The sequence below is a fragment of the Salminus brasiliensis genome, chromosome 1 (genome assembly GCF_030463535.1).
Source record: "Salminus brasiliensis chromosome 1, fSalBra1.hap2, whole genome shotgun sequence".
NCBI classification, from domain to species: Eukaryota; Metazoa; Chordata; class Actinopteri; order Characiformes; family Bryconidae; genus Salminus; species Salminus brasiliensis.
Window position 1 is genome coordinate 27,477,224 of NC_132878.1, and position 14,240 is coordinate 27,491,463.

Here is a 14,240-nt window from a genome sequence, read left to right on the forward strand (position 1 = left end):
TGCTAGCCACAAGCTAACACATTAGCTGTGATACAGTCTGGTGCACTGCTCCATGTTCTGTCCCTGGGTTCTAAACATTCTCTTCTGAGAGCTGGATTATTGAACTGTATCTGACCTGGCACTGAGAGATAAGAGCATACAATTCTGGCTCAACAATGGCATTTGGAAAGTCTGGGCCACGTGTGGCCTGAAATGTGTGCACAGCATTTTAGGTCCTGGACCAAAATTGACCCAGTGTTCACACTGCAATTTATTCAGATTGTTTTGTTTCTTAATGTGGCCTCTATCTGACCCCTATTCTGAACAGATCACGCCGCTGAACTGACCCACATCTTAAAAACACCATGAGATAAACCATGCTGATGTAAAATCTGTTTAGAGCTTGTTTCATAGGTGGATTGATGATGATTAAACCGAAATGGGACGCTTAGTTCCTTTCCTTTACCTGTTATAAATAAAAAGAAAACAAGCAAAGGGGCTTAACTTGGAGCGGAAACAGAGATACAAGAGTGAGAGACTCAGTCATTTGATCGAGATTCTGATTCAGATTTTGAAGAGCTATTAGGTTGGCATTACTCATGTTTATTTGTTTACACTGCCTGCGTTCCCACTCTCATGCACGGTGTAACTGTAGTACCAGGGCATTTTGATGACATTATCATAAGAGTCTGTGATCTACAAACGATCTAAATGATTCGCAAGTAGCATTGAGATCTCTACTGGACCTGGTTTCTGAATTGTTGGTGATGCCAAACTGAATGACATGACTTCTGATTGGTGTAAAGACAGAACAAAAAGGCTTCCAATTGGTCTAGACTAATTTCGACTAATCCGCAATTTCGCAATTTCGTTTTCCTAGGTGACGGCGCAGGACGTGCGCAAGGAGAGTCCACTGCTGTTTAAGTTCAGAGCGAAGTTCTATCCTGAAGATGTTTCTGAAGAGCTCATCCAGGAGGCCACACAGAGACTCTTTTTCTTGCAGGTGTGTGTGTGTGTGTGTGTTTGTCTGCGTCAGTGTTAGAAAAGTTAATTTAAGTAAAACTCAGATAGTATAGTAACATATTTCAGATGTGAGCACTAGTTTTAAGGTGTGTGTGAGACTCTGCTCCTCCTGGTGGTGAAAGTCAAGAGTGTGCTGCTGGATCCACAGTGGTACTGACTAAATCACTACTGTTTCTGAAAGCTTTACAAATGTCGGCAAAAGCAAATACTGTATTATATATATAATGTATGCCAAGATGTACTGTATGTGCACATGACATGTATGTGTATTATACCACACTTCACCATATCACACTTGAGTTCCTCGCTCTAGCTTTCACACTAGATACTGAATAATTGATAGCAGATATTGAACAGTTCATAGTAGATACAGAGTAATATATAGTGGATACCAAATAATTCATTGTAGATACTGAAAAAATCATAGTAGATACTGAATAATTCATAGTAGATACTGAATAATTCATAGTAGATACTGAATAATAGAGTAAAATAAAATAAAATAGAATAAAATATAGTGAATACTGTGTACTCATATAGTGAATGATCTCATAGTAGAGACAGAATGATATATAGTGAATACAGAATAGTTAATGGTAGATACCAAATAATTAATAGTTGATACCGAATAATTTATAGTAGATACTTTATAACAGTCACTGAATAATGTGAATAATGTGACTAAATGATTTATTATAATTGATAAATGACTAATCTGATTATTATTCTGTGAATGATTCTACTATAATCTACTATACTATACTATACTCTACTAGTTGCACTGTGTGTGTATATGTGTGTTTGTAACACTTTACTTTTATGTGTGTTTTAGGTTAAGGAGGGCATCCTGAATGATGATATTTACTGCCCCCCTGAGACTGCAGTGTTATTGGCCTCCTACGCCGTTCAGGCCAAATACGCTGATTACAACAAAGACGTTCACACACCTGGATACCTGTCCAGCGACAAACTGCTCCCTCAGAGGTCTGTGTGTTTGTGTGCGGATTATTTATATGATCCAACCAACATAAATCATTTAATTCATCTTTAATTGTGTCACATTAGTGTTTCAGTGCACTGTAACACCTACCACAATGGCAGTATGTAGGAATATGCAATACACTGTGTTGGTATTTTGGTATATATTGTACAGATGTTTTTCTGTAACACACTGTTGATGTTTGCAGGGTTTTGGAGCAGCATAAGCTGAATAAGGAGCAATGGGAAGAGAGGATTCAAGTGTGGCACGAGGAGCACAAGGGCATGCTCAGGTGTGAACACACGCACAAGCATATATACAGTACTTTACCACATATGCAGCTTCAGGAGTGGAACCATGCATATACTGTATGTAGACATATCCCATCTGTCTATATTTCTACCTAGGTTCAACAAAATGTATTCTGACTATGCCAGCTCTAAACTGCAGGAGTATACAGGGGTGCAGAACTGAGGGCTGGACTCCACAACAGTTTAGATCAGCCCTCAGAGACCAGAGTTTTCCAACCCTGACTTAATAGACATTAATCAAAATAGGGTCTCCAGAGTGGACTAGCCGATTAAGCGTTGGCTTCATCGGAAGGTTGCAGGTTTGACCCTTGGCAATGCCACAGCGATCACTGACCAGGAATCCCAGAGAGTCCAATTATGCTGTGGTCCTCCCTCTACCAGCCAGTATAAGGGTCTTTGGTCAGTTGGTGTTCTCCCCCAAGTGTGTTGAGCTTTCGTGACGTTGCATTAGCAGCTGTTTAAAAAGAGCTGGTGGAGCTTAATGTGACTCCCATGTGACTACACAGTGGTGGACATTGGGAATAACTACAAATGACGAAAACCTTTTACGTTAAGTAAATACAGCAACATCAGTGAGGATCCTGTTATTAATAGAGGAAAGGGGATTACAGTGCAAAAAAGGCAGCTATGCAGGGGTCTGCAGAAAAAGGGTTAACTCGCACTGTAAAATCTAAAACTTTAACTCTAAAGCTTTTTTTTTTAGTGACTTTTTTACATGGAAATTCCTTTTGGTTTCCAAAAAATAAAATAAAGCTGAGATGTCAATGGTTATTGTAAACAGACAGCATGGTAAATAATGTGAAAATAATGATCATATATGTGTGTGTTTGGGTTTGTTCAGAGAGGACTCTATGATGGAGTATCTGAAGATCGCTCAGGATCTGGAGATGTACGGAGTGAACTACTTCAGCATTAAGAACAAGAAAGGCACCGAGCTGTGGCTGGGTGTGGATGCCCTGGGCCTCAACATCTACGAGCAGAACGACAAGTATTCACACCATCCCTCCTTATTTCACACCTTCATAAGGCTTCATATGCTCCTCTCTGCGCTGATCTTTAACACCACTGATGGTAGAGGACAGCATCACTTAGTTCGCTACTTCAGCACATCTGTTCCAGCTCATCAGCCAATCATCAGGCCTGATGATGTGTTACAGCTGGGAAAACACTCGCTCCTCCTGGATCACAGCTTATAACCATGTTAATCTCCAAATTCTTCATTGACTGATGTTGAAAGGACCTCTTCGCTTTGAAATGAAAGAGTGAATGAAGGAGTGTAAACCCTGCTAAAGCTGTAAAACACACACTCCCCCATACTGTACAGTTCACATATACAGTCCATATATACAAAGTTTTGAGTTCACTGTTTCTCTGATGGGCATACCGTATGTGGACTGAAGCGCTAGAGTAATATTACAGGATTTTACACAAATATGACTCTGGTTATTCAGATTCTGGTTCCTCATTTCTCACAAGAAAGAAGTTACATAGTGCAGTAGTAGTGTTCTGAGCCCAGAGTGGCATTTGCCGAAATGAAATTCTCTCTATTACAAATCCTGAAGATGATATTTTAAAGTACAATTGCTACATAATGTTGCTTTAAGAAATTATATAAAATATTGACCCTTTAACATCTTTAGCTGTGGCAGAAATTGACTCTATAATGAATTGAAAATGATTGTAATTGAGGCTTATTGAGGATGAATATGATTTGACAATTTTCTTTACTCTAGTTTCCCATGATAATGAGCTTATTGGTCATTTTTAAAGTATTGAGCAACATCACAATGTAACATGTAGCAATGAACTAAAAGTATGTAATTTTTCTTTTGCTGTGTTCAGGATGACGCCCAAGATCGGCTTCCCCTGGAGCGAAATCAGAAACATCTCCTTTAACGACAAGAAGTTTGTCATCAAGCCCATCGATAAGAAAGCGCCGGTGAGTAAGGTTGCCTGTATGTGTGTACATCTGTGTGTGTCTGTATGTTTTACCCTGGAAATCGGTCAGAAGGACCTGGCTGGCAGTAACCAAGCAACACCAGTTGCAGACACAGTTCATGCTGGTCAGCAGCCAGTGGATCTGTCTAGAAGCTTGATAAGTCATCACACTATTTATCTGGTTAAAGAGTTCTTATACATGATAAAAATGTTCTTAAATAGGCTTTGTCAAAGAACCATTAAACATGGTTTTCTATAGAACCAAGAAGTGTGTATTTGTATACATTGTGTGTCCAAATGTTTGTGGACACCCCTTCTAATGAATACATTCTGCTGCTAAAAGTTGCACTCATTGCTGACACGGATGTGCAGATGTGTGCACAGCTTGTGTAGTCCTTGTAGAGAAGTACTGCCATTAGAATAGAACTCTCTGGAGCAGATAAACATTAACGTATTGGCACCATGCCTAATGTCTAATGCTGTGACATCCTGACCTAGTATCATTCTTCCTCACAGATCCTCACAGCAATGACAGTTACTCCAGCAAAAGCAGGACAACACCTGTTTATTACCCTTAATTTAGAAGAAACAATAAAATTAGCTATTAATGTCCCAATACTTTTGTCCATATAGTGTTTAAAGGGCACAGCTAACCAAAATACACATTTCAGAGAATAATGTAGTTTTATTGTGCTGCTGCTATTATATAGTGGGTATACTTTCAAAACTTTGGTTACACTTTGTGTGTGTGTGTGTTTATATATTACAGGACTTTGTGTTCTATGCTCCTCGTTTACGCATTAATAAGCGTATCCTGGCTCTGTGTATGGGAAACCATGAGCTGTACATGCGCCGCAGAAAACCAGACACCATCGAGGTGCAGCAGATGAAGGCCCAGGCCAAGGAGGAGAAGAACCACAAGAAGATGGAGAGGTGAGAGGGAGAGAGAGGGAGAGAGGGGCGGCTTAATTGTGAGGCATAAAGAGAGGCTGGACAACAGCTGTGTAAGCTGATATAGCTTTGATTATGCTGGGTTCAGTCATATTTAAAGAAGCTGGAATCGGAGCGAAGCTAAACTCTCAGTGTAATTATTTATAGCCAACATCATGAAACGCCGCTCGCACAGCTGTGTGATGACGTTGAGTAATGTTTTTGGAGACTGAGTGCGGGTTACTGTGTGTCAGTCCTAGGCGTGTGTGTATAACAGGCTGATAAATGGCTTGTTGCATGTTTATATTTGCTATTGTTTCACTGCTGGACGCTTCACAATGCCTGGAAGAACACGCACCCTTTCATACACATATATCTGTCTGTCTGTGTGTCCTCACACACATACACACTTTTTTTGCCCCCTGCGCATATACGCAAATGTGTTCAAAAATGCTGTATAGACACATCTATTCCTGTGTGATAGCATGTGTTTATATTCCTCACACTACGCAGGGCAATGCTGGAGAACGAGAAGAAGAAGAGAGAGCAGGCAGAGAAGGAGAAGGAGAAGATCGAGAAGGAGAAGGAGGAGCTGATGGAGAGATTGAGGCAGATTGAAGAGCAGACCAAGAAAGCACAGCAAGGTCTTTAGTCTCCCTCCTGTTTACTCCCTCTTCATTTAGTCTTCCTGTGTTTATTCCCGCTATGTTTATTAGGGGTGGAAATCACTGCAGCATTAGCACGATACTTAAATCACAATACGATTCTATTTCAGTGCTTTAAGATGATGAAGATCTGCAAAAGTGCTAAAACACATTAGTTAAACCTCAAAAATCTACTATACCGCTTTAGTTGCCTTAGTATTATGGTTGCAGAAGTGTAATAACAGTATTATGGGGGAAAATGCAGCAGCATCCCACCAATTTCTTGCTATTATCTGAATTTTAAAAAACGGTCAATCGATTATTGGAGAAACTAATCAGCAGATTTATCCATAATAAAAATCATCATTATCCAGAAACGAAATACTTTAAAAGCGCTCCACCTCACGAGCAGCTTTCTTATTTATGTATTTTTAAAAAGGGAGATATTTCACATATACTTTCATTAGTACATTGTTTTAACTGTAGTAAAAATAAAAACAAAACAAAAAAACAGGGAAAGCCCTGTTTTCATTCCTGCATTGATCAGTGTATAATAATAACAAGAAATGGGAGAGGATGAATTGTGAAATGCTGTATACTGTGATGCCATTAAACCCTGATATCTCATACCGTTGCAACTCGACTTAGAATTAACAGTTTACTTAAGTTTGAATCAATTCGTAGACTTAAAATCATTTTTGTAATTAACTTAGAGGAACATATCGGATTAATTCATTAAATTTACATTTTTTTTAAGTTTGCCTTTAAAATAATTGGCAAACTGCTTGTCACACTTTTCCAGGATAGGCTCCCTTTGCAAAGTAAAGTTAGTGACTTTCGTCTGATTACGGAGTATTCCTCTAAGAGAAGGGTTTTATCTAATGATGTTTACACCCACATAGGGAAAATACAGTGTATGCCCAAAGGTTTGTGGACACCCCTTCTAATGAATGCATTCAGCTACTTTAAAGATGTGCAAATGTGCACACACACACACACACACTCACAGCTGGTCTAGTCCCTGCGCCAGTGCAACCAAATACTCACATCAATGCACCATAATGTAGACAGTGAGACACTTACTCAAGCAAGAGCAAGATAAACCCTTTTCTTAATACCCTTGCTTTTGAAACAGTGAATGAACAGTCCTTTAACAGTCCTTTATCCATATAATGTCGCTAATATTTTTTTGCCCACTGTATTATTAAAAGGTGCTTGTACAAACTGTGGCACATCTTAAGCACCTTCAGGCAAGTTTATGAGTTAAAAAAATGTTTGCCTCTGTTTAAGATACAAAAAGCTATGAAAAGTTACACGTGCACATTTTCCACTGGTGAAGTGATCATAGAGTGCCTTGACTTGTTAGCTACATTAGCCTTGTTAGCTACATCCACTACTTGTTAGCTACATTACAGTATAAATGTAAGACGCAGACTTCATACACCAAACATGTCTCGGCTCCCGTGAGCTGTTGCTTCTGCTGGTATGTTAATGGTTTTGGCTAATAATCTAAATTGTGTGTGTGTGTGTGTGTGTGTGTGTGTGTGCGTGTGTGTGTGTGTGCAGAGCTGGAGGAGCAGACTCGCAGGGCTCTGGAGCTGGAGCAGGAGAGGAAGAAAGCAAATGAGGAAGCAGATCGTCTGGAGAAAGAGCGGCGTCTGGCAGAGGAGGCAAAACTGGCCCTACTGCAGCAGTCCGAGAACCAGATGAAGAACCAGGAACACCTGGTCCGTTACTGCATCAACACACACACACACACACACACACACACACACGGTGTATGCCGCTTAGGCAACATGATATAGGACACCCACACCTTAAAACACCTTTACGTGGATTTAGACTTTCCAGAACTTACAGGTCCCACTTATTGTGGGCCATACAGAAGCACGCTGTAACTGTATGTGCATTATCTGTGAATTGTATTTTTAAGCAGAGTAACTATGTGAAAGGTGCAGATTACATTTAGTTCTTCTCACAGTAGAGAAGATATTTGATTATGAGCTGACTTTGAGAGAAAGCTAGTGTTGTGTGTAGTAGTCTTGCTTTGCAGAGGAAAAAATATATATTTGCCATGGTTTCGTCATTTAATGACATAAACCTACCCATACAGAATGTAAGTGAAATGTATGTATTAAGTAACATATAAGTAAATAATTCCAATTTAAATAAAATGACTGTACTTACAAGAGTTGTAACAAACTGATATTGTGCTCAAATCATTCAAATTTTCAGAAACACTAAATGATCTAGCAAAAATGTAACACATTTCTTGCCAGAATTGTATAACCTTTTGTGCTGAACATCAGTATTCATCTGAAGTTAAAATGATCTTGAAAATGCAAATTACTTTTAGACATTCATAAGCCTCAGGATGTGACGATGCATCCCATACAAGCCCACTTTACAACTAACCCTGATTTGCCATTTGGAATAGTTAAGGAAAGCGCCACCATGGAAACCAGAACCCAACCTTAAAAGTCGCTACAGCCACTGAACCCATCTCTAAAAGTCGCTATGGCAACCAGAACCCCTTCTTGCTGTCCTTGACTGTCATAGTAGCATATAGGCAACACCCTCCGTGTTGCCGCAGCAACGGGACTACACAACACTCTGGTTTTCCATGGCAACATCACAGCACCAGAAACCACACAGTGACTCTGCTGTCTTTGGAAAGTCTGCCGCACTAATGCTACGTGTGTGTGTGTGTGTGTGTGTGTTTAGGCCACGGAGCTGGCAGAACTCACCTCTAAAATCTCTCTGCTCGAGGATGCCAAGAAGAAGAAGGAGGACGAGGCAGCAGAGTGGCAGCAAAAGGTGAAGGAAAAAATATAATTAAAAAAACGATTTTTTTTACATTATGTGTCCAAAAGTTTTTGGACACCAGTGTTCATTGGGAGTTTGCCTCCCTTTTCTGCAGTAACGGCCTCTACTCTTCTGGGAAGGCTTTTACACTAGATGTTGGAACATTGAATACGATTGCATTTGATTGCAGCCACATTAGAGAGCATCAGTGAGGTCAGGTACTGATGCTGGAAGATTAAATCAGACAAATCAAGTACCAGAGCGCACCCGACTTTGTCAGTGCTCTTTCTCTCTCTCTCTCTCTCTCTCTCTCTCTCTCTCTCTCTCTCTCTCTCTCTCTCTCTCACACTCACACACACACACACACACACACACACTCTCTCCCTCTGTCTTTCCCTTGATCTTTCTTTCTGTGTCTTTCCTCTGCCCTTTTCTCCTCTCCTTTTCTCTGTCATTCTCTCTAATCTCTCTTTTCTCTTACTCCACAGCTTACTTGTAATGTTCTGTTTCTTCCCTCTCTTCTCACTCTCTTACTTTCACATCTCTTCCTCTCCTTCTCTTCTTTTTCTCTTTCTGTTTTCTCTATATATTTTTCTTTGTCTTTACCCGACTCCCACCCCTCTCTCACTATATAAACGTGCAGTAGCCTTGGCCTTTCATTCAACCTCCTCCCTTTTACTTTTCTATTTTTTTCCTTTTCTTTTTGCTCGTTTGTTTGGAAGGGCGTGCTCCCTCCCCTGCACCACTGGGGATATCCTGCAGCGTAACGAGTCAGAAAGCAGCCACACACACACACTGCTCCTGACGCTAGGTGTTTGAGGCTGATACCCAGTTCAGTTTGAATAGAGCTCCATTCAGCCTCTTTCACATAATAGCAGGATTCGGCTTCTGTTCGCTACAGATATGATCCCGGGAGGACAACCAGGAATTCAAGGCATCCCAGGAGCAGCACCAGGACAGACAATCAGTTTACCACTAGGAGTGGAACAATTTCAGTACAGTACAGAAAAACAGTAAAAAAAAGAGGGTGTGAAGCAGGGTAAGGTGGGGTGGGGATCTTTAGGCATATTCATATTACTATATATATACTATATTACTACATATTACTAAATGGTGGAACAAGTACACAGTTTGGTTTGGTGTGCTCTAGATTGTTCACAGTGGTGCTGGACCTACACATGGTCATGACAACCCCTGGTTCTTATTGCCACCTAATGTTCATTTTCCTTTATAAGAGCTCCATAATAAGAGCTCTGTGGAATCAAGAACACTTTCACAATAACATACTCAACATTTTAAGAGACTTTTATCTCTTAAAACTTTATTGTTACGCCACTTAAAGCAGGCACATGCATTATAAAGCGATAGTTTGTTAGACAGATAAATCTGCATGATTTCCCCTCTGACTCATAATGAAGTCAAGACCCCATTTGGGGCCTGAAAATTGTTTCTGGAAACTGGTTCAGTAGAGTGTGTGATTCTACTTTTGTCCTCTAGAGGGCGGCGTGTGCACACTGTTGCACTTGTAAGGCAGTCAACTCACTGACTCACTGGCTATTTTGAAGAGTGTGGGCTGGGTGTAAAAATAGCACAGGTTAATTCCACAGTTCTTTTTTCCTGGTTGAATCATTCAAATTTCTTAAAGCAACAGTTCAGGGACAGGGCACGCTTTTGGCTTCTTTAGTTTTACACTAGAGCTTCAAGACTAATGAGGCTAACAAGTAGTAGTAGCTCATACCTCACCAGTTTGACAGTGCTAACTGCATGTCTAAATTACTCACTCTCCGCAAACCATGTGGAGTTGCAATCTGGCTATTGTTCTTCACCAAACCACATCACAAATGACCCTGAGTAAAAAAATGTTCACATTGACTTCCATTGAAAGTTAAGTCATTATTATATAACAGTATATTATACTACTTAGTCTGTAGTGTAGACGTTCAAATTAGGACTGCGCAATATATCGTCAAAATACCCACTGTTCTCATTTTCCTTATCTTCCTGACATATCTACCGAAGTCAAATTATATCTGCCCAATATTATTTATAACTCCAATCTTGGACACACAGAGCACATTATTAATATCATGACATTTTAGATCATTGGCCCTGGTGATTTGTGATAAAATCCGGTGAAAACGAGTGTAATTTCTAAACCTTTTTATATATTGTTTGTTTAGCAAAAGATTGGCTGGCTTCCTCTGTGTAAATTCCAAGTGTCATGTGATCTACTTGGTCTCTATATGGCTTTAATTTACTGTGGTACTGTAAAAAGCTGCGTGGTGCATTGTGGCGCGTGCTGATGGTCGTGACGCACCTGCGGAGCGCGTGTTTGACAAGTCAATCTTTTCAATCGTGAAGCCTGTCTTTACATTAGCTATCTACCTTTTACTCTTCTCTCCTCCTTCTCTCTTGGAGTGTGTAGCGATAGGAAGACAGGATTGGGCATCATGTCTCCACGTCCTATATCTTTTAGTTTTAAATGATTTGAAATGAAATTAGATGTTAGCACATAGGGTCCTATTGAGCACTGAAATCTAATATCTATGAGATATTATAGTGGGCAGTTCCGGTCCTAGAAGGACAGATTCCTGCACAGATTTGTGCTTTTCTTGTTCAAGCACACCAGTTTCAACGCACCTTTTAATTGCCAGGTTTAGCACTGCTAAGAGCTTCTGTTAAGAGTAGGGAAATCAGCAAACCGTGCTGGACTCCAGCCCTCGTTGCCCACCCCAGGATTTGAAGAACATTGAAATGGTTCTTTAAGTTGTCGTGATTCTATTCTATTACCCTTGAAGAATCCATTAAGAGCTCATTTTGGACACGTCTGCAGATATGGATGTGCAGCTTTGACAGAGATGGGGTATATTGTTGTACTCTTGTACTTACTAGAACAGCGAACAGCGTAAAACGCACTTGTGCGGCTACATAAACCGCTGTATTAAGGTATGCTGCTCCACAGAATGCTAGCTGTCCAACCAAAAGCCCCCCTCCAGCCTGTGTAGCTGGTCTGTACTGTTTCTAATGTCTGTAATGCTGTGTGTGTTCTCTTTAGGCCACCATGGTGCAGGAGGATCTGGAGCGCACTAAGGAGGAGCTGAAGAATAAGGTGGTTGTGGCTCATGTCCAAGAGCCGGTTCACGGAGAGAGTGACCACGACGAAAGTGACGAGAGTAGCGCCGAGGCCAGTGCTGAGCTGACCGCCGCTGCAGCCTATAAAGACCGCAGTGAGGAGGAGAGGATGACCGAGGCTGAGAAAAATGAACGAGTGCAGAAACACCTGCTGGTGAGGGAGAGACACATACACACAATACACACACATGCAAGTGTGTGCAACTTTGGATAATTTGATTACTATATTTGTGTCTTTCTCTCTCTGTTCCTGTTTTGGCCTCTTTTTATCTCACTTTCTCCTCACTCTCTTCCTCTCTCTCACTCTCTTCTCTTTCTCTCTCATCTCAGGCTCTGAGTTCAGAGCTGGCAAACGCTCGGGACGAGACGAAGAAGACCCAGAATGATATCATCCACGCGGAGAACGTGCGGGCGGGGCGGGATAAGTACAAAACTCTGCGGCAGATCCGCTCCGGGAACACCAAACAGCGCATCGACGAGTTCGAGTGCATGTAAAACCAGAAAAAAATAAAAATATAAAAAGGGGCCAACAGGGGGCACCACAGCCTGCCTCTCACCACCACCAGCCACCCACACACCTGCACACAAAACTTCAGCACCCACAATCCACTGCTTCCGCAGCGCCGCCAGCCAAGGAGAGGCTAGAAATTTTGATGAAAACGTAATAAAAATCTGTTGGAGCAGAATTAGTTATTTGCTCAGGCATCTGCATCATTTCCCCAAATCCCTAGTTGTTACAGTCACTCTGCCAATTCATACTGGATTACAATCACCCTGCAGGCATTGTTGTTAGACTGTGCAAAATTCCCCTATTCAAACCATATTAAAATAACTCTTATTTCTGTGTGACTGTAAAACCACACACTCTGGACAGTTCAAAAGCACAGTTGTTACTGTCAGAGTGTATAAACTACACGCTCTGCAGATTCACACTGGATTAAAAGGGCTCCACAATTATTTTTGTGAGACTGTAAAAACTGCACATTTTGAATTTATACTGTATTAAAATTCCTCCGCGATTATTATGGCCAGAGTGTATAAAATACACACATGCTGCAAATTCATACTGGATCAGAAACAGATAACAGACTCACACAAAACTAATCCAGCTCCAACAGGGTAGAAATTGACACAGTGCGGATCACATCTGAGGATTATAGAGGCTACTGTATCTTTATAAGGGAGATTGTGTTTGTTTTCTATTTTCTTTTCTTTTCTTTTTTTTACCATAATGTAGCTTTCTTTTATATGCGTATAAAAATATATCTCGATGTATTTTTTGAAACTGTATGAGCGGTTTTAAGATTAGCGTGGAGTTGGATTTGTGTAGTTATACTGAGTGAGGTTAAAAAGTAGTTAAGAGAAAGGGAAAAAAGGGTCTGGGTCTTGATTTATGTAAATTAATGATGATTTGAAGGATTAATATTTTAACTATGTTACTAAGGTGACCACACTGTAGATGTAAAGCAAGACCTCGCTTCTAACAGTGCCATTATATAAACTAAGTGCCATTACTGTCGCATTTTGACGTCAGTGTTGATAAGCATACACGCATTGTCTCTTTTTTATTCTTTTTTTTCCATGCAGTGCCAATATGATGAAGTATGATCAGACGAAGGAGAAATTCTGTCTTACCAGCGCCTAGCGCTGTGCAGTTTAGTGTTTCCTGGATAATACAGGCCAAACATATGAAAAATGTGAAAAAAAAGACTAGTGGGTATCTAGTACCACAAATGGAGTGTAGGGTTGATCATTTTTTCATAATAAAAGATTTCATTGTCATTTATTGTATTACATTTTCAAACATAATAACCCCCAACAAATCACAGATGCCCAGGCATTTAAAATAAATATAGGTGTGTGTATAGCATAGGCCACTCCACCTCCCACTTTACACTGATTGGCTGCATCCAGACACCTAATTTTGGTCATCAGCAGTGGTTCCAAGAGTGGATAGCAAGTTTTACAGTCTAGGTTTAATGATTAACGTATTGCAGTCCAGAAGCTACCGCATGAACCTAAACCCAGAAAAAAAGAGTCAGGAGCTAAATGTTAATGACCGACATTAAACTGAGGAGGAAGTCCATTCCCTTCCTCGCTGATATGCTGGAAGTAGAAGTGTTTGAATATACTCTGCCTTTAAACCTTTGGCCTGTAGTGCAGTGTTAAACCCTGGCTTCAGTTTAGGGCTGCGTTTCTCAAAGCATCTTAGCACAGAGATGATTCTTAAAGGGTCGAGCGAGCATCACACTGAGCACTCTCTCCACCAGTTCAGAAGAGCTTAACTGAAAAAACCACAGTGCTTACAGGAATGAAACTGGGTCTGTGCCAGTAAGCTGAGGAACTGAGTAGGATTTGTGGGAGCCGGGAGAACGCTGCACATTGTTAAGACCCTCCAGGACGGTGGTTTCATCCTTTAAATACCAAATAACATGTGGGCCAGTTGATTCTGAACAGAGCAGGAAAATGAATGTCTATATTACGACCAAGTGCATTTCA

General features: G+C 40.6%; 1 protein-coding gene across 2 annotated transcripts in view; it reads left to right on the plus strand.

The window, feature by feature from the left end:
• The window catches only part of msna (moesin a), a 31,907-nt gene extending 18,384 nt beyond the window's left edge, over positions 1-13,523 (plus strand). For both annotated transcript variants that reach the window (XM_072676624.1, XM_072676625.1), the window contains exons 4-14: positions 860-982; positions 1,835-1,986; positions 2,190-2,273; positions 3,134-3,280; positions 4,135-4,231; positions 5,000-5,163; positions 5,674-5,804; positions 7,371-7,531; positions 8,529-8,621; positions 11,665-11,895; positions 12,072-13,523. In XM_072676624.1, coding sequence (XP_072532725.1) covers positions 860-982; positions 1,835-1,986; positions 2,190-2,273; positions 3,134-3,280; positions 4,135-4,231; positions 5,000-5,163; positions 5,674-5,804; positions 7,371-7,531; positions 8,529-8,621; positions 11,665-11,895; positions 12,072-12,236 — 1,548 coding nt within the window. In that variant the 3' untranslated portion in view covers positions 12,237-13,523. The remainder of the gene's footprint in view (positions 1-859; positions 983-1,834; positions 1,987-2,189; positions 2,274-3,133; positions 3,281-4,134; positions 4,232-4,999; positions 5,164-5,673; positions 5,805-7,370; positions 7,532-8,528; positions 8,622-11,664; positions 11,896-12,071) is intronic.
• Positions 13,524-14,240: the final 717 nt, after the last annotated feature.